Genomic DNA, 20,135 nt, shown 5'->3' on the forward strand with positions numbered 1-20,135 from the left:
TCTGTTTCTTTGGCAATCCTTGACTGATAGAATTTTCTTCTCCAAATACCCTATCATCATATTTTTATAAATTTTGTTGCTGGAATATTTTATGATTTTTAAAGTGAAAAATTAAAAAACCACCAATGTGGTTTACAGTGAAAAGGTTCATTTCCGGGATCCCTGTGCCCCAGGTATCTAGCTCCACTCCTTGGAGGCTACCAGTATGACCATGTCCTCCTCTCATACACAATCAAACATCAATGTACACGTATATTTTTTCTTCTTATATATAAATTGCAGTACACCATGCAATTTCACATTCTGCTTTTCTCTTTGAACATAGATAGATAGAAATCTCCATAACTAAAGCACTTCTCCATTCTTTTCCCCATTGGGCAAATGTAGTAATTTATTTAACCAGTCCTCTATGATTAGGGTGACTAAATAGTTTCTCATCTAAAGAGGACACTTAAGAGTTGAAAGGAACATTCACAGGGCTGCGAGGGTGGCTGTCAGCTGAGTGACCCATTCTTGGTTTTGGCTCAGGTCAGGGTCATGGGATAGAGCCATGGCAGGCTTGGCACAGAGTCTATTTGGGATTTTTTCCCCCCTCTGTCTCCCTCTCCCTCTCTCTAAAATAAAAATCTTAAAAAAAGAGAGAGAGAGAGAGAGAGAGAGAGAGAGAGAGAGAGAGAGAAAAAAGGAGCACTAATAATTACACAAAAAATAGCAAGTATAATCTGGTACTGTTAGGAAGTGCAGAACACAGGGCTCAACCTATCTATGATGGGATATTTAGGTCTTTTTTTTTTTTTTTAAGATTTTATTTATTTATTTGACAGAGAGATCACAAGTAGGCAGAGAGGCAGGCAGAGAGAAAGGGGGAAGTAGTCTCCTCAGCGAGCAGAGAGCCCAACACGGGCTTGATCCCAGGACCTTGAGATCATGAACCGAGCTGAAGGCAGAGGCCTAACCCACTGAGCCACCCAGACGCCCCTACTTAGGTTGTTTTAATTCCTGATATCACCAAGTTGCAACGAATATACCTACAAATATATAATTTTGCACATGTCCATTTACATCAGTAGAAATTTCTAGAAGTGGAATTGCTGGGTATGGTGACTTTTTATCAACAACTGGCCACAGGGTGCCCAAATCAACATTATTTCAGGTCTGTGGGGATGTTCCTCTAGCATTCAAGCTATGGACAAGTGGATTGCCCTCTATGGTGGGGGTGGGCATCATCCAATCTACTGAAACCCTGACTAAAACAAAAGCTGGAGCAAGAAGGAATTTGCCCCTTTTGCTTGCCTTGAGCCGGGAAATTTCATCTCATCTGGCCTCACTGGAATTCACACTACTAGCTCCCCTGGTTCTCCTGCTTACAGATGGCAGACCATAGCAGGTCTCGGCTTCCAGGAATTATGAGAGCCAATTCCTCACAATAAGTCTTTTACATTTGTGTGACATATATAATATAAACTTGTACATAATAAAAAAACGTGTATCCTATTGGGTCTGTTGCCCTAGAGAATCCTAATACACTAGGCCAAAGTTCTGTGCATTTGCAAGTTTCACAGAGATTGGCAAACAGTCCTATATAAAGGGTATATAACAATATACACTTCTACCAGCAAGGCATAAAAAATGCCTGTCCTACTTACTGAATAATCTTTTTTGCACAGACTTAAGTCCTCCTCAAAATGTTTTAAGTCCTCATGTATCTACCAAAATCTGTTTCTGGCTAAGTCTGTTCCACTGATCTAATTATGAAGTTTAGACTACCTTTTGAAAGTAGTTCACCTGGGCTCTTGGGTGGCTCAGTCGGTTAAGCACCTGCCTTCAGCTCAGGTCATGATCCCAGTGTCCTGGGATCGAGCCCTGCATCAGGTTCCCCGCTCAGTGGGAGTCTGCCTCTCCCTCTGCCAGCCTGTGTTCTCTGACAAATGAATAAGTAAAATATTTAAAATAAATAAATAAATAAGTAAAAGTAGTTCATCTAGTTTTGCATTAGCTTTGCAAACATCCCTTAGTGATCATCTACCTAATTTCCCACATAAACTGTTGAGCAACTTATCTACTCCTTCAAACAGAAATTTTAATAGTAGCAGTATTCACCATGCAAAGGTTAAACATACCTCCATTTAGGATAGTTTCCTTTTCTGGGATTTTTAGGTCTACAATAATTATTCCCTGAAATTAAAGTTCTATATTACACATTAGCAATGATGTCCTGAACACTATTCAATAATCCAGATAATGGGAAGTCTAGATTTTATTTTATTTGGGGGGTAATTCTAGATGGTAACGGGTGTAGAGCGTGCATTATTAGGTTTTCTGAACTATTTCTAGCTCCCTGCAGGTCAGACATGCCCTCCTGCCTCTCTGTCCACCCATAGGCTGTCTCTCCTGCCAATTTAAATGCCCCCCTTCTGGAACTCTACAGCTTGACAGCTACAGAGCTTTTATCACAGTACTTCCTCTACCTGTCTTTATTTACTAAGCTCTAAGTTCTTTAAAGGAAGGAACCACAATTTAGTTTCATATTTGCATAGAAAGGAAATGGAGAGAGGGGAAGGGACAGAGGGAGGGAGGGAGGAGCAAGCACTACCTTTGCTGGCTGACTCCTCACTGTACAACTCCAGGGACAGCATTCACACCTTGCCCATGAGAGGCCCTGGAGCCCAGAAACAGGATGTGAATTATACTCCTCAGAACCCTGCAACGTGGCCGCTCTGGTACACGGCACACCTAGGCGCTCAATGCACATGCACTGAACTCCTCCCGTGACTAACTCTGATTGTCAAAGAACCTAGGAGGAAACTAACAACTCTGAATGATGGACTGCCTTCCTGAATATAAAGGGCATATTCTACAACCAAGATACTTCTTTCGTAGAGATTAAATGAAGCTCATGGATAAGGTTTGTTTTCCAACTGACACCAGGTAAATCTGTCTCCAAACCAGTATCTATAAGCAACACTCATTGCTTATGCACATAGTTGAAAGTGAATTCAGTTAATTATAGTCTTTAAACTTTTGAAAGAAGCCAGGAAAGAAACCTATTTAGTGTTCAAAGTATACTTAAAAAATACTATTTTATTTATACTTACGTATGAAAAAAAATGGCTTTACTACCATGTTTACATAAATACCAATACTGGAAGCAGAATTCAATTATGAATCACTTCTAAATTTTATAAAGAACACACAACCATTAAAACACTGACTGGTTACAGAAAGCAGAGTGGAGAAAAAAACATTAGCTATCATTTTCAATTTAATTAAAGAGCAGCACAGCACCCTCTGAGAAGAATCAAATCAATTAGTAATATTCATCTATATTGTAAAATAATATATACATAGAAAAGTTAGTGATTGTACTGATTTTATTACTTTTACTAAGCCATTTTATCTTCCTCACACTCAATGCAAAGAAATAAAACAATATAAAGAAAAATATGTCCTCATTACTATTCACAATAAAAAGGGTCTGCCTCATTCTGCAGGCCTGGGCCTACTATATAATAGGGAGCACTTCATGGCTTAAGTAGATCAAAGTACCATTTTGATTCTGACCCACTGAATAGAATCTCATGCATATTTGTGACTGGATTAACTCCATGGGAGCTGTGATGTACTGAACCATCTCTGTGGTAACCCCAGATCTCACTACATCAAGAAAAGACCCTACACAAGAAAAGATAAAAATCAGTCTGTCCATAAATTGTTTCTATGGGCTCTTTCTTTAGTGTCAGGTGGGAAAAGGGACCCTTTCTTGAGTACATGGATACAAGGACTGTTGTGGTCTAAAGATTGCTGGATTGATATTTTGTCGGTTATAATGAAAATAAAGTGTACATCAAAACCACTGCCAGATTAAGAAACTTCCACAACTTGTCTCAATTCTTCAAATAACGGAGCAAGTTCCTTTTCTAGGCTGACAATGAGTCCTAAAACAGAGATTAAGAAAATTAGAACATCAGAGAAATGTTCCTAAGAAAGTTTTTGACTTAGGTTTCCTCCTGTTAAAATTTAGTTACTAAAAAGCAAACAAGATCTAGTTTACTCCCCATAAAGCAAAATACTGTAATTCTAACTAATCAAACACCCTTTTCATTACGAAGCTTATTTTCTTCATCTATTATTAAAGTGAATAAATGAAAAATATTTATATGCATTAGAAGGTATAAAATGAATTATATGCACTGTAATTTGTTAGTTTTGAAAGGAAAACTTTAATTCATACTCTACTGTTTCAAAATCTGTACTCATTCAGAAATGATACAAGATTTTTACCTAAAAAGGTACCCTTTTTCCTGAACAAATTTTAATGGACTTTATCAAAACAGAGGAAGACACCTGCTTCAACCTTGAACAAAGAAATATTATGTTTATTTTATAAATTTGGTAAAGCTAAAGCATAAATAGGTCTTTCAAGTGAAAAAATTAATTTTAAAGATGAATGGTAGGAGCATAAAATATAAACTTCCAGGTTTAAAATTCAGTGCTGAATCTGGGAGACAAAGTAGTGTAAAAATGAGCATATCTAGCTTCTCCTTAGTTTACCAGAGTGAAAAACTATATATCTTCTATATCTTAGACACTGTTTAATGCTCAAAGATCTTGCTTAAAAAATTCTGAAATTATTCTAGATACTAAAATATAATTCTATTATCAAAATTTATAACAAGTGTTGATTTAGTACATGATGGTGACTTATCACAATTAAGAAAATCTAGAAAATTACTCTAGATACTAAAATGTAATTCTATTATATTATCAAAATTTATAACAAGTGATGATTTAGTACATGATGGTGACATCACAATTAAGGTTTAGTATATTTTAAATGTCAACACCAATACTATCCTACATAATTAACAAAGTGTTTTCACACAGAGCATTTTACAGCTTCAAAACATTTAGAAATGGAAGAGACCTTCTAAATCATCAAATCTAAACCCCTCACTTTAAAGATGAGGAATCTAAAGAACATGTTTCAGTGACAGAGCTGGAAAGAGATTTGGTCAAACAACTTGGAAAGAAAAAAAACAAAATGAATGCATAATAGTTCTAAATGGCAGCCAAATCTAAAGAAGACAATACTTAAAAAAAAAAAAAGAAAAAAAAACCCACTTTATCCAAAAGGGAGCATGTTAATTATAGAATACAGTCATTATTTTAAACATAAATATCCAGTGAGGGCTATTGAGTATAATGGGATCTTATGATCTGCCATAGCAAGTACACCTTCCCGGTGTTTGTTCTCAAATTCTTCGAACCTCAGGAAGAACACATGTTTAAATTCATCCTAGTCATGCTCTTAGAATTCTCAATCACATTAATGTTGCCCAGTATCATTCAAGATGTTACCAACTAATAGATGGGTCTACATAGAATTGAATTCATCCTTGACCATTTTATGTGCGTGGTTATCTACTCTTTTTGTGTTTTCTTTTTTTTTTTTTTTAAGATTTTATTTATTTATTTGACAGAGAGAAATCACAAGTAGGCAGAGAGGCAGGCAGAGAGAGAGGAGGAAGCAGGCTCCCTGCTGAGCAGAAAGCCCGATGCGGGGCTCGAACCCAGGACCTGGGATCATGACCCGAGCCGAAGGCAGGGGCTTAACCCACTGAGCCACCCAGGTGCCCCCTCTTTTTGTGTTTTCTTAAGCTGTTTTAATGTGAGCAAGATGTAGCATTCAAGGGGTGAAGATAATTTAATTTTCCTTTCTATCTTCAAGGATCACCTACCCATACAATGTCTCATTTGAACTAGAAAATAACCCCATGAGACAGAGAAAGCAGATATTAGCTCCATTATATAGCCAGGGAAAATAAAAGTCACAGAAGTTAAACTTTTCTGGAGATCAAGGAATAGATGGTGGAGGTAGGTCATGAATTCATCTTTTTTGACTCTAAATCTACTATTCCAATCATATTAGACTGTTCAGATATGGTATTATAAGAAATTAAAAGCTGTATTTAAGGTAGTTAAAACACACCTGTATTGGCATTGCTGCTGGCTATGAAACTCACCACCAAAGGTAAACGATTGAATTGAACAACCTAAAAAGAAAGTTAAGATCTAAATAATGTTATTCAAATGAAATACCTTAATCTTTCAAAACTTCAAAACTTTTATTTAAATGGCCAATGTGTAAAATACTACCTACCCCATTATGTAATATGAAAGAGCTGAAAACAAGTATTTCCATTCAACAGACTTAATGAGTATCTCTTAGAGCCATTATCATTACTCAGCCTGGAGAGATCTAAAGGTGGGACTATGCCACCTTCACCTCTTTACCTCCCGAAGACCAGTGGTGTGTCAATTATTACATGGCAGGGGCTCCACAAACACTTGATAATTAAATGGCTGAAGTCAGTATTTCTCCTTCAAGTATTTATACCTTCATGATTTCCCTGCCTCCTGCGTACCACTATTAATTTAAATTTAAGTTACCTTCAAATCAACTATCGTTTAAAAAAACTTAGCTTCAAACGAATCCTTATTGATGAAATTGAAGATCAAAAGGGTTGTTATCTTCTGTCCAATATACATGAAAATGTGAAGTTTTAAAATAAAAATATAACGTGAAACATCAGCAGTACACGAATCAAACTCTGGGAAACACTGCTCTAAAGCAGAAGCAATTAATTTATTCTAAATAAGAAAATGCAGCTGGGGACCAAGAGGTATGTAGCAATGAAATTCCTTCATGATAACCTCACTGAAAATACATCTTCCAAACCAAATGAAGGAATTAGCAGCAGTAACAAATTTCAATAACTTATCCTGTCAAGGGAAAATTTTTTATTTGTCACAACAAAAAAAAGTGTGTTATTTGAGAAATCACATTTGTTAAGCTAAGGGCACCATCTACTGGAGGTAATAGTGACCTGACTTCCCTTTTTAGAATAACATATTTTATTAATAAATCTTTTGACTACTTTTCCACATTAATTAATTCCTGGTATAAAATGTGAAGACAATTACTACAATTCAACACAACCAATTTGAAGACTAAAATTTTAAAATGTCATCCAACCTTCAAAACTAAAATTTAGAATAAAAACACAAGCTATTTTATATAGAAGGCATAACAACAGTTGAAAAGAGCAAACTGCTCTATAATTATGAACCTACCTGGTAGGTGTTATAGTAACAGATGATACTTTTGTTTTTTGAAAGTCCAAGTTTGCTCCCTTGGTCTGTTGCAAGGGCAAAAGTAGATAAGAAACCAGGTCTCAAAGCATGCTCTGGGGCATTATCATTGGCCACTGGAAATACAAACGATTTAAAAAAAAAAATCATGCAGTGGATAGGACAGAGAGAAGTTTACCGCACTTTTTCTTTTTTTAAACATAAATCAGTGAAAATACTGAGAGAAGGGCTATTATGCTTCACAATACTGAAAATCATATCACTAACTGGGTCTCATCAATTCAGGTGAGAAAAACTGCTTCACCAGAAATTGAGTGATCATAACTAAGGAAAGAAATACTGGTTCTCGCAATTTTTTTTTTAAAGAATACTAAATGTTTAATTTTCTTAATATCTACTTTAAAACACAAATTAATCAGTATGTTTAATAAACTGAGTATTCTGGTTAACCGAGAGCCAAGCTAGAATAATGAAAAAAGCTTCCAGAAAATTTTTCTCTCATAAAACCTATAGCAGCATTACTTATAGATATTAATAAATTTAGAGGAAGCCATCTGTTTTAAGTTTCTTTCACTCATTAAAAGGCCTAAATGGAGTTAGTTGTACCAATAGCTTTAACACAGAGCTCCTAAGAAAGAAAATTAGAGCTGCCGATTATTTTAATTTTGTTCAGAACTGAGTAAAGGCAAAAAGGCAGGCAACTTACTTGCCCACAGCCATCTATGTTTTATGGTGGGTTAGAACGCACACTGAACTACACATCAGAAGATAATGGTTCTATTATAATTATAGTTATAGTATTTTGTTTCTAATATATTTGTTATACTAAATATATTATGTATATTATATATACATAATATATAGTATATATACTATATATATAGTATGTCTATATATAGTATGTCTATATATATACTATATATATTATGTATATATAATATACATAATATATTATATGTATTCTAGTATTATCTTGTCACCGACTCATGTGCAACTTTGTACTAACAATGCACTCTGCACTTGACCATCTCTGTTTACAAAATGAAAGAACTAAATTAGGTGATTTCTAAACTTCCTTTTAATTCTAAGGTCTAAAATTATCTGACATATATGATAACTTCGGGTGGAAAACTGTAAACAAAATGTAAAGAAAATCATTTCATCTTTCTTTGATAAAGCTATTATAGCATCCCTATACAACTATGAACATTCATGTGATACTGCCTTAAGACACAAGTATTAAAAATGGTCTTAATACACAGTCATTCAGTGACATCATATATACTTAAAGACTAAAGCTCAGGGGAGCCTGGGTAGCTCAGTCGACTAAGCGAACAACTCTTGATTTCAGCTCATGTCATAACCTCAGGGCCCAGGGATAGAGCCCCACATTGGGATCTGTGCTCCAGCTCTAGCTGGAGCTCTAGCCAGAGTCTGCTTGTCCCTCTCCCCCTGCTTGCCTAAGCACATGCACACACACACACACACTCTCTCAACTAACTAACTAAAATCTAAAAAAAAAAAGACAAAAAAAACCTCCTGAAAATCACGCAAAATTTTTTTTTCTTTTTTTAGGTTAACAAGCTCTTCTTTAGGTAAGAAAATCTTGTTAGAGTCTGGTTAACTAAAGTAATTGTGAAGTTAAAAGTTCAAAAAAAATCTTATTTCCAGTAAGTAAGGAGAAAATCAATAAAGATTCAGCAAAACAATCAATATGTTAATTCAAATGTATGAAAGTTTATCTCCAAACCACCAAACAGATGTCAGGGGAGGTCTGTGTGTACAATATATGTAGCTACATACAGTCCCAGTCTCCCAGCACTGACATTTACTCTTGACATTACGCCACTAATGTCTTTCATGAAAAACTGGGCTTGTGATAAATCCATGCTTAAACTCTCAACGGTGACACAATCATTCAACATGTAGTAAGTTATAAGCTCCAATGAAGCCTTCCACATACAAAAGCAAACATCTTCCCCCAAACTAAGACCATCTCCTGGATTTATTGAAACAGCTTTTACATGCTTGCCTTCTGCACTACTCAGACCTAAGTATGTTTTTATTCAAAAGCAAACATGTCACTGGCAGGCAGGCACAGTTTTACCTTTAATAACGGGGACTCCATCTCTGTCTGACACAACAATAGCATGGAGCCCTTCAACACTAGAAGGAAAAAAAGAAGTTAAAATCTTATGAAGCATTTCATTTTCTCAAAATATGTACCTCAAAGTCATTCTGGGGATTTTCATGTACATTTCTGAAAAACTATGTCAACTCAGTTACTGACCTCAAAAGTTCCTAGATGTCTGCCAAAACTTCTAGAAATTGAATAAACATGTGTATTACTGTCATGCTTATAATCTTCACAAATTTATGCTATTGATAAAGATCTAAAACATGCATAATTCTCCATTATAATTGTTAATTATCTTTCCTTTATTTATGCAAGTGTGACAGGTTATCAGCAGCAGCTACAGTGACAATGGTGTCAAGTGCCATCAAGATAACTGTGGGTTATAAGAACCTATAAAAAGGTGGTTGATCTACACAAGTGGGTCAGGGAAGGCTTCCCTGAGATGGTGACAGCTAAGCTGAGATGTTATAGCACTGGTCAAGAGAAGAGGGGCAGAAAGACTGATTTAGGCTGAAGGAACAGAATGGAAAGAATGAAGGTCATGTAGCAATCTCTTCAGCTATGCCTACATAAGAAGCAGCGCACGGAATGGTCAAGACTATAACCATCTAGTCCCGCCTAGCATACTATTTACACGACCCTGGGCCAATTATGAAAACTCTGTAAGCCTCCATTAATAATATGAAAATGGGAAAAACTGTATTTATGTAATTATTATAAAATTTAATAAAATAATAATGTAGAGGCTGGTACATAGTTAAAATTCAAAAATATTAATTATTAGTAAATAGCATCAGAGTGTCATCTGTACACACTGACAATTTATTAGTGCAGTTTAAGTATTAACGCATAAGAGAATTTCTAGAGCTACAAAACTAAAGTGCTAAAAATTAGAATGGGAAAACATTCTCAAACTTTCAGTTCCATGATCTTGTAATATCCAAGATTGCTACTCAGAAATACGTTCAACGTTCCTACTCTAACTCAAGATTATCCACTCCTTATTGTGTTAACCTTAATGTTTTAAGTTAGAAATAAGGAATAGTCATATTATACACTGAAATTAAATTTTAAAGATCCCAGTGGGGGGCACCTGGGTGGCTCAGTGGGTTAAAGCCTCTGCCTTCGGCTCAGGTCATGATCCCAGGGTCCTGGGATCGAGCCCCGCATCGGGCTCTCTGCTCAGCAGGGAGCCTGCTTCCCCCTCCTTCTCTCTCCGCCTGCCTCTCTGCCTACTTGTGGTGTCTGTCTGTCAAATAAATAAATAAAATCTTTAAAAAAAAAAAAAAATAAAGATCCCAGTGGCAAAAACTTTTAAGTCTTCTTTTTTTGGAGACAGCAAATTTTACTTTTATTTATTTATTTTTTTCCCTTTTATTAAAATTTAAAATTTTTTTTATAAACATATAATGTATTTTTATCCCCAGGGGTACAGGTCTATGAATCGCCAACTTTTAAGTCTTTTAAGAGAAACTTTTAAGAGAAGTGTTATTAAATTTTGAGAAAATGGGGGCGCCTGGGTGACTCAGTGGGTTAAAGCCTTTGCCTTCAGCTCAGGTCATGGTCCCAGAGTCCTGGGATCGAGCCCCGCATCGGGCTCTCTGCTCAGCGGGGAGCCTGCTTCCCTTCTCTCTCTGCCTGCCTCTCTGCCTACTTGTGGTCTCTGTCTGTCAAATAAACAAATAAAAATTCTTAAAAAAAATTTTTTTTTTGAGAAAATGTTATGAACACTACCATTTATGAACCTCACGTTAAAAGTAAAAATGATGAAATAACCTGTATAAACATTTACTGGTATTATTTTTTATTATCATTCAATCCTGGAATTATCTATACATTAAAATGTGCTCTTGTAAGGTTAATTTATAAAACAAATTCTTCTTAATTAAAAACTAGGTTATATAAAAGTATATCCTACTGATACTTGCACACACAGAAACTACTTTGTACAGTTATCAACAGCAACATGACTTGAAATAGGAAAAAACTAGAAACCTGCCTATCAAGAAGATCGAGTCCAATAAATTATAACACACATACACAATAGAATACTCTGCAGCCATTAAAAACAAAGAAACAGCTCTTTGTATGTACTGCGAAGGACTGATCTCAAAAGTATATTGTGAAGTGAAAACAAGTTTTGAACAGTATGTATAGGAAGCAAAATTACATAATAACAAGGGTAGGTACATGTATGTATATGTTGTGATGGACTGAATGATTATGTCAGCCCGCAAAATTCATGTTGAAACCTAAATCCCACTGTGATGGTATCTGGAGGCGGGGCCTTTGGGAGGTCATCAAAATGGAGGGGAGGTGGAGCCCTCAGATATCATACAGTGCCCTTACTTAAGGCTAGAGAGATAGCTAGCCCTCTTTCTACCATATGAAGATATGGGAAGTCTGCAATCTGCAATTCAGAATCATGCTGGCACCTTGATCTTGGAGTTCCAGCCTCTAGAACCATGAGAAATAAATTTTGGTTATTTATAGGAAATCTAATCTATGGTATTTTGTTTTAACAGTCTCAACTATGACCTATGTGTGTTAATATACATGCTTGTTTGCAGGTGTGTAAAGTATCTTTGAAGGTAGTGGGTATCCCTGAGAAGGGAACTGTGTGGCTGGGGGACAGGATAGGAAACTTTTCACTATTGTCCTTCAGTTACCTTCTGAATCTTGAACTTTATGAATGTACTGCCTACTCAAAAGATAAACAAATTAAAAAGCAGGTAAAGAGTACTACAAAAAAAATGTTTAGAAATATCTGTGTCACCATAGTTTCTTTTCTCTTATTTTCAAGATAATTAACTTAAATGCCAACTAGTGCACCAAAAGGGGAGGCAGAAATAAAGACCTTTGGGGCACCTGGGTGGCTCAGTGGGTTAAGCCTTTGCCTTAGGCTCAGGTCATGATCTTAGGGTCCTGGGATCGAGCCCCGCATAGGGCACTCTGCTCAGTGGGGAGCCTGCTTCCCCCACCCTCCTCTGCCTCTCTGCCTACTTGTGATCTCTGTCTGTAAAATAAATAAATAAAATCTTAAAAAAAAAAGAAATAAAGAATCTCTTTTTAATGGATTTTAAATTCACAGAGGTAAATGCCCAACAAAGTAGAAAAATTACTCATATACTTAAAATACCCACTAAAAGAAATCAGGTCACAAATATATAAGGAGTTTCCAATTCTACATAGAGTGAACAAAAAATAACATAAGTAGATTTTACTAGTAGTTGAAAATAAGCATGATGCGTTAATAGGTACACCGTACTTCTGGAAGGAATTAAATGTTATGAAATATTCTACAGACATCTAAACCTTAAGCTTAATAAAACAAACATTTTTATTCCAAAAAAAACACAAATATTGTATTTGTAATCAGACACCATACTTCCTTTTACATATACAATAACGAAACTTCTGGTTATTTTAAAACACAAAAATTGTGACTATTAAAGCCTGAGCCTACTTTGGGTCACAACTAGACTTAAAAATAGAAATTCAAAAACTGTTTTTAGCAGAGAATTTAAAAATGAACAAAAACGTATTCCATTTACTGACTCCGTGTTGAGAAGTATAGCTCTAACAATTAAAAGCATGAACCCACAGCTCTGAAGCCAAGTTGCCTTCGTCCAAATCCCTTCACTTTACATACATCTAGCAACAAATCAAATGTGTATTTTATTACTTTTCTTTGTAAGTGTTCAATATTATTTCTTCAGTCCTTTAGCTTTTGGGATACACTAAGCCTACTTTCAAGAAAAAGTCATGAATGAATATGAATCAAACTGGCCTTGCTCATTATGGCGGGGGGGAACCAAACTAAAACAAAGTACATGGAAAGCCCTTTCTTCCACTATAGAAATATTTTCATGACACTTTAACAATTACCCTTTTTACAAATATCAACTATGCTTCTGCTCCTATATTCTGTTGCCAGCGCAGGATTTCCCTCCAACTCTACTGTCAATTTTACCATCCTTTCAATATGCCAGATCTCCAAGAAGGCAGATACAGAGAAACACAGAAAGCCTTCATTTTGTACAGTTCCAATAGGGACACATTTTAGTTCTCACAGTTGAACTAAATAACACCACTCCCCCTGAAAGCAAGGCTCAAATTTCAGGAAGTATGGTATAGTGAGTAAATATATACAGTACAAACCTCACTAACGTGAACAACTTTGTAAGTGACAGATCGAACTGTATCAGGAACCAGTCACATCATTTCTTTCAAAATGTGTTGGTGACTGGTCACCGAGCATCCGTTCCTCAGTGTATGCAGGGAAGGTAAAGTACAGAGTGTTATCTCCTTGTTTTCTAATGGTAAAGCATATGACATTAAAAAGAAAAACAGAACTGAAATAGGGAACTGGCTAATCAAGATGAAATACAGCAAAGGAAGGAAAGTGACAATGCTGGAAGTGAAATTCAAGCAGAAAGTCAACACCTCGAGAAGAAATAACCGGCCAAAAGAATGTTGACGCTTTTGCTGTTGTGCACAAGACGTGCAGCCAGAGGAACTTCGTGCAAGTGCATTCACGGACAGTAATTAGGCAAGTGCTCGGGATGAAAAGGATGAAGACAGCCCAGAGGAAGTGACGCTGGCAAAAAACTTCGCACAACATCGATAGTACAAAGGACAAAATGGTGGAAGCTGATCCAAACTTAGAAAGGAGTATGTTCATTTGAAGGCACAGAAAAGATGCCTACTCCTTATCTTAAGGTTATACCTTTCATATTATTTTACTGTATATGCAAAGAAGTAGGCACTGTTCAAACTATACTCGAGAAGTTTTCTACGAAGAAATAAACATTAGTACTCAGTATTTCCACTGTTTTTAAACTGCAGTATATTAAACAAATACTTTTAGCATTTGTTTCCATTCCCTCAAACAGAACCAACAAAAGAAGTTTTAAGGTTTTGACAAAATTTTCTAAACATCAGAAAACAACTGTCATTTTTCCCAGGGATTACTAAAATTGCTTTGGACAGTTTCAGCATGTACAGTCATTTTATTGCCCCGAACTACAGTGCAAAGCTAGGACTGCCTGCTCATCATTACATGGAGAACAGAGTCAGTGTTCCAGTTTGCACTAGAAAGAAGAGAGTAAAAATGAATTTAAATACTACATTAACACGAAGCCAAAGGTAACAATTATTTAACACTTCAATAATATTTTCTTCCTGAATATAATAGTATTTTTTTCCCGAATACAGACAAATATACATAAATGAAACCCAGGAGATAATACCATTAATTTCTACTGGCTTATAGTCAGGGTAAAGGCACAAGTTAATAGTCAAACCACATCAAACAATTCAGGCAAAAATCTAAATGAGAATTTTTTTTGTTTGTTTCTTTTTAACTACCTACGGAAATGAACTGACATCCAAAACCTTTTTAAATTCACACATTAGAATAAAAAAAGAAGTAAAAAAAAAAAAAAAAGGATCTCACCACATATTCTGCTACATTACACCTCAAAGGTTATTCAATTATGCTGGAATGTGAAAATGGATGTCTTTCTCTCTCTCATGTCCTTAACTCTAAGGTATTACTTTACACTAAACTAAATGTGAATTTTAATATAACTAAAATGACAAAGCCCTTTGAACCATAAAAATATCTAAAAGGAAGTCTGCTGTTCTCCACACACAGCCAAACTGATAATGGTACATCAAATGGATTGGGGGCAGGCAAAAAGAAAGCCCTGTGATTTTTCTGAGTATGAACTGCTATCTACATCTAGCATTTTTGGATTATGCAAACTCTGCAATTAGGTCTTAAAAGTAATACTAAAGAAAAGGCAAGCTCTAGTGTTTTTCTCCTTAAAATTGCTCTATCTCAAAATATAACCCAGTAAACTGTTATGATAGTATATTTGAAAAAACTCTAAAAGTGGCAAGAAATAGGAGTTCTAGCTCTCTGGCATTCATGAGCTATTTAACCTCAGACAACAAGTCATGTAACTTCTCTAGGCCTGATAGTATTTATCCACAAATTCAAAGAACATTTCTTGTACTGTCTAGTGCCAAGTATTTGAAAACGTTAAATAACAATATAATATACACATACTATTAGTCTAAAAAAAAATGGAAACAAAATGCTACATAAAATCGACATATATTAACAAATTAGTAATTTTTTACCTTGGTAATTTTTTATACAGGAATCGCTTTAGGTCCTGAAAGAGAATATAAAAAAGTCATGTTATATCAATATGTACTGGTTCTCTAGAAACTGTCCTACCCACATTTCAGGTACATTAAATCATAATTTATAATCTTTTTTGCTTGTGTTTTTTTTTCTTTTTGATTTTGATACTGAGTGACTTAAAACAAGTTGTTTAACCTTTCTCTCTAAGCCCCAGTTTCATAATCTGCTGAGAAGGGATAATCACAGAACCTATCTCATAAGACTATTTTTAACATTTATTGAGAAGATGTATGTAAACTGAGTAGCATATCTGGGCCAATACATATTAGCTGTAAAATTAGATCATATTTTTCATACTATTTTACATCCTGTTGCTATTGTCCTGTTAACTTGACAATATATTATAAACATCTTTCCATGTCTGCAGATAAACTTTCTCACATTACTTTTTAGCAATCCTGGGTAAATTAACTTCTCTAAAATTCTGTTTCTTTTCATGACTAAAGATAAATGACAACATGTATCAAGTGTTAAGCATGGAACATAATTAGGAATAAAGAAAAAAAAAAGACTATTTTATTTCCTCTTGTTACACTTTCTCACCCAGGGAATTTCACTGACAATCCAGGTAGGAATTATGAGGTCTACATAGGTAAATCAGGAATCTGTTGTTTTGAACCTCTATTCCCTACTATTCTCGAGACCTGAATGTTCACTTTATTTCATGTTATGACCACCACCTTACCTCTGCTCTTATCTTAAACACACACATTAAAACTCAACTCATTATGTTTCATGCAGAATCCAGATTTCCTCAATCTCTTCTTGTCTCTACTAATGCCACCACCAATCCCATTATTCAGGTCTGAAACACAGAGTAACATTCAACCCTAACCCTAACCTCACCTTTATCACCTTTAAATGATTTGTGAAGTCAAATGTTTTTAAAATGACCTCTTCCTCTTTTTTCTTTCTTTTTTTATTTTAAAGATTTTATTTATTTATTTCACACAGAGAGACTGAGCTCAATCAGGGGGAGCAGCAGGCAGGGGAGAGGGAGAAGCATGAAGACCTGAGCTAAGGGCAGACGTTTAACTGACTGAGTCACCCAGGCGCCCCTCTTCCTTTCCTTTTCAACTGACATTACAATTTAGTTTCACTTTAAAAATTATCTGTGACTTGTGCTGGCCTCCCAACTGGTAAACTGATCTTCCACTTCTATCCCATACAGTTAGTTCTACATAATGCCAATAACCATATTATTCTCCTTCTCTACCTGTGCTACAGGTGCTCCCCAGATGATCCCCTGTGCAGCTGGGGTTGAGAACCAATGTCTGAATGACTCTCCACTGTTGAATAAATTCTCTACAAATTCTTTTAACATTTGGGCTTCTCTACAATATGGTTTACAGCTAATTTTACAGTCCTGCTTCCTATCACTCCCTCATACATATTCTCAACCCCAGCAAAAGTGGACTACTCACAGCTACTCCACATACCTTTCCCATCTCTCAAACTTTGTTTACACTATTCATTTTAATAGTAATTCTCTATCAACTTTAAGAAAAAGTGCTACTCATTATTTAGAGCTAATCTCAACCACCAAATACTTCAAATAGGCCTTCCTGATACACACCAACGAGATGTAATCCCTCTTTCTTTTGAATTTTCACACAATTATGTATCTACATTTATGACCACCTGCCTATTATACTTAAAAAAATTTTTTTTTAAACCCTCATGGAGGGATGCCTGGGTGGCTCAGTTGGTTAAGTGTCTGCCTTGGCTCAGGTCACGATTCCGGGATCCTGGGATGGAGTCCCACATCAGGCTCCTTGCTCAGAGGGGAGTCTGCTTCTCCTTTGCCTGCCACTCCTTGTGCTCGTGTGCTCACATGCATGAGCTCTCCCTCTGACAAATAAATATTAAAAAAAAAAAACCTTATGGAGAGGAATTATACCTTCATCATCTCTATTTCACACACAGCCCTTATTACAACAAACTTTGCAAGGTGATACTCAATAGATACACAGTGTTTGACTATGACTGGAGAATATGTTCTCAAGAACATAATGATAGCCACTCAAAAATGGAGTGATAAAGGCATACAAAGTTCCTAAATACTCAAACATACAGTCTTGCAACCTAAAAAGAAAAATCACATTCAATATTAATGTTGAGTGATCATTTAGCCTAGTGGTTAAGAGCATAAGCCCTGGAGTCAGACTGCCTGGGGTGGTATCTTGACATTACAACTTACCAGCTGTGTAACCAGAGGCAAGTTACATGATCTTTCTAAGCCTTAGCCTCCCCATCTAGAACACAAGGACAGTAACAGTGCCTACTTCATAAAAGTTGTAAGAATTAAATGAGTATATGTTCAATGAAGAGTTCCCAGTATGTAAGTAATAAAACAGGATATAAAATATAGACACAAACATTAGTAGTATTAATTCCCTGTTGTTTCTAGTAACTAGTACAATTAAGTTTCCTAAACTTAAAATTTGGGTTTTACTGCTGTGCTAAAGAGGTATCAGTCAGAAATCATCTCAATTTGCTCCAGTGAATCTAGAGAGACATCATGACCACTTACTGGAAAAAAGTAGATTCACAGCAGCAAAACATTTAGAAATTCAAATGGAATTCAGAGCCTCTCTTCTGCCCGCTGGACTGGGGAGTGGGAAGAAAACAATTCTCTCAACCTCAAGACATCAACACACCCACTGTGGGCAGAAACTCGGGACTCCGCAAATCTCTTCATCTTAGTCACTCACTCCAGAGTCTACAGAAACCGTGTGGGGGTGGGGGTGGGGGTCTAAAAGGGAACACATTTCTCCTTGGCAAGCTTTACCTCTCCCCGCCCAGGAGGCCTCCCCTAAACTTCCCATCCTCCCCTTCCTCTTGTGTGGGTGTGTTAACTCACATCCGCCATGACGAACCCCTTTGTCCCGCAGGATCAATGTCCACTCCTGGAAGAGAAACTCCTGGTGACTCTCCCCTCGACACTTCTTCCCACCTCCAACCTAATAAGCGGGGTCAGCTCTCATCAAGGCCAGGCAAGAATCCGGGGCTCTAGGACTCGCACCAGGGAAGCCGGAATGAGCGCGAGTTCCCAAATACCCAGATGGTAGCTGTCATGCCCTATCTCTGTCCACTCCACCCTCCACCCGCGAAGATCTAGGCCCGAAGGCAAGTCCTCTCCCTCCTTTGAGTCTCGGCCGGCGCCACCGGGGTGCCCGGGCTCAATACCACGCATAGCGGCTCAAGTTACCCGGCTTTCTGGGCTGCGGTGTTCCTCTCAGCTGTAAGTTCAGGGACAGCTTCAAAGACAGTCTCCCTTGAAAGCCGTCGTCACATGACTTGTGACCGCCTCCGTGCTCCAGGAAGCACTTCCGACGCCTCCTAAGCCCGGTGACATGAAATTTCCGGGGAGGCGCGGAGGTCTTTTGCGCCGGCTCACCCCCGCCCGTCCCCGCCCCTGGGCGGGCTGCTCCTTGCGCCTGCGCAGACCTAGGGACGTGGGGACGCCGGCCCGAGGTTAGAGGGCTCCTTGGCTATCGTCTGGCACTAAAAGACCTGCGGAAAATGTATGCAGGAAGACGTTGTGTGGGGAGCGTGCACAGATTTCATTAGTTTTTCAAGGCTTGTTATCTTAATATCTTTTCTTGTAGGTAAAAAACGTTTGAAGGGCTGTTGTTTACGGGGGGAACTGCAGCGGAGTTGCCTGTGTCTAGAAGTCCCAGGCTCCTGGGGCGCCTGGCTGAGTCAGTGGAGTTTATGACATGATCTTGGGGTGGTGAGTTCCAGCCCCGGTGTGTGAAGAGATTACTTAAAAATAAAATCTTAAGGGATGCCTGGGTGGCTCAGTGGGTTAAAGCCTCTGCCTTCAGCTCAGGTCGTGATCCCAGGGTCCTGGGATCGAGCCCCGCATCAGGCTCTCGGCTCATCAGGGAGCCTGCTTCCTCCTCTCTCTCTGCCTGCCTCTCTGCCTACTTGTGATCTCTGTCTGTCAAATCAATAAATAAAATCTTTAAAAAAAAATAAAATCTTAAAATCAAACCCAGGTTCATAGATTTCTGAGCCTGATGACCTCCTCTGCCTTGGCTTTTCCAAGGGCGGTTACTCAAGGTCTTGTCTAGATTGAATAGAGGAGCCATGGGCTTTCTGGAGTTTTCAGTTATTTGTGGAACTCAGCATATGCAAATACTGGACGACCTTCCTTCTTTGCCTCATGATTTAAAAGGCTGTGACTTAGTTGCAGTCATGTTTTTTGTTTGGGGCCTTGCTCATTTGCACAAGTAACAAAAACTTACGGTAGCTGGTAAGAAAACAAAGACTATGGGAGCTTGTTAAGGACTCATCTTCAACTCCCAGTCTCTAAAAGTAGGAGTGCAAAAGGAATTCTAGCTTAAGACAGGGGGAAGAGTTGGATACTAATTTCCTGTTTATCCGTGAGAAGACGAAATGGTAAACTACAGAGCTCCCAGCTGTTAAAATGATCTAATTATTACAAGTGAACCTGACAGTTCCATAGCAACTCACGTCATTGAACTTCACTTCCTTTTCCTTATTTAAACCGTTTGATTTCCTAGCTTTGGGATACTGTATTACTTATTTTAGGTCCTCACCCATTCTAGTTTCCTAATTCTTTAGATCATTGCGTTTAAAGCTTGTCTTTAGTTTGTTTTT

The 20,135-nt window shown here is 37.1% G+C and overlaps 1 protein-coding gene across 1 annotated transcript; it reads right to left on the reverse strand.

The window, feature by feature from the left end:
• Positions 1-3,061: 3,061 nt before the first annotated feature.
• On the reverse strand, positions 3,062-18,867 carry LAMTOR3 (late endosomal/lysosomal adaptor, MAPK and MTOR activator 3). The gene is made up of 7 exons (XM_047718074.1): positions 18,718-18,867; positions 18,370-18,415; positions 15,440-15,474; positions 9,260-9,318; positions 7,135-7,268; positions 5,990-6,053; positions 3,062-3,935 (listed from the first exon to the last, which is right to left on the reverse strand). The coding sequence occupies exons 2-7, from the start codon at positions 18,376-18,378 to the stop codon at positions 3,862-3,864; spliced, it is 375 nt and encodes a 124-aa protein (XP_047574030.1). The 5' UTR covers positions 18,379-18,415; positions 18,718-18,867; the 3' UTR covers positions 3,062-3,861.
• Between the last annotated feature and the right edge of the window lie 1,268 nt (positions 18,868-20,135).

This window comes from Lutra lutra, chromosome 2, assembly GCF_902655055.1.
Source record: "Lutra lutra chromosome 2, mLutLut1.2, whole genome shotgun sequence".
Lineage (NCBI taxonomy): Eukaryota > Metazoa > Chordata > Mammalia > Carnivora > Mustelidae > Lutra > Lutra lutra.

What these genes read in the sequence shown, in the direction of transcription:
- LAMTOR3 (XM_047718074.1), bottom strand. An exon ending in CTGTATAAAAAATTACCAAG is followed by an intron (nt 9,319 to 15,439) that starts GTAAAAAATTAC and finishes TTTTCCTTCTAG; the next exon opens with TGTTGAAGGGCTCCATGCTA. An exon ending in GTTACTATAACACCTACCAG is followed by an intron (nt 6,054 to 7,134) that starts GTAGGTTCATAA and finishes CTTTCTTTTTAG; the next exon opens with GTTGTTCAATTCAATCGTTT.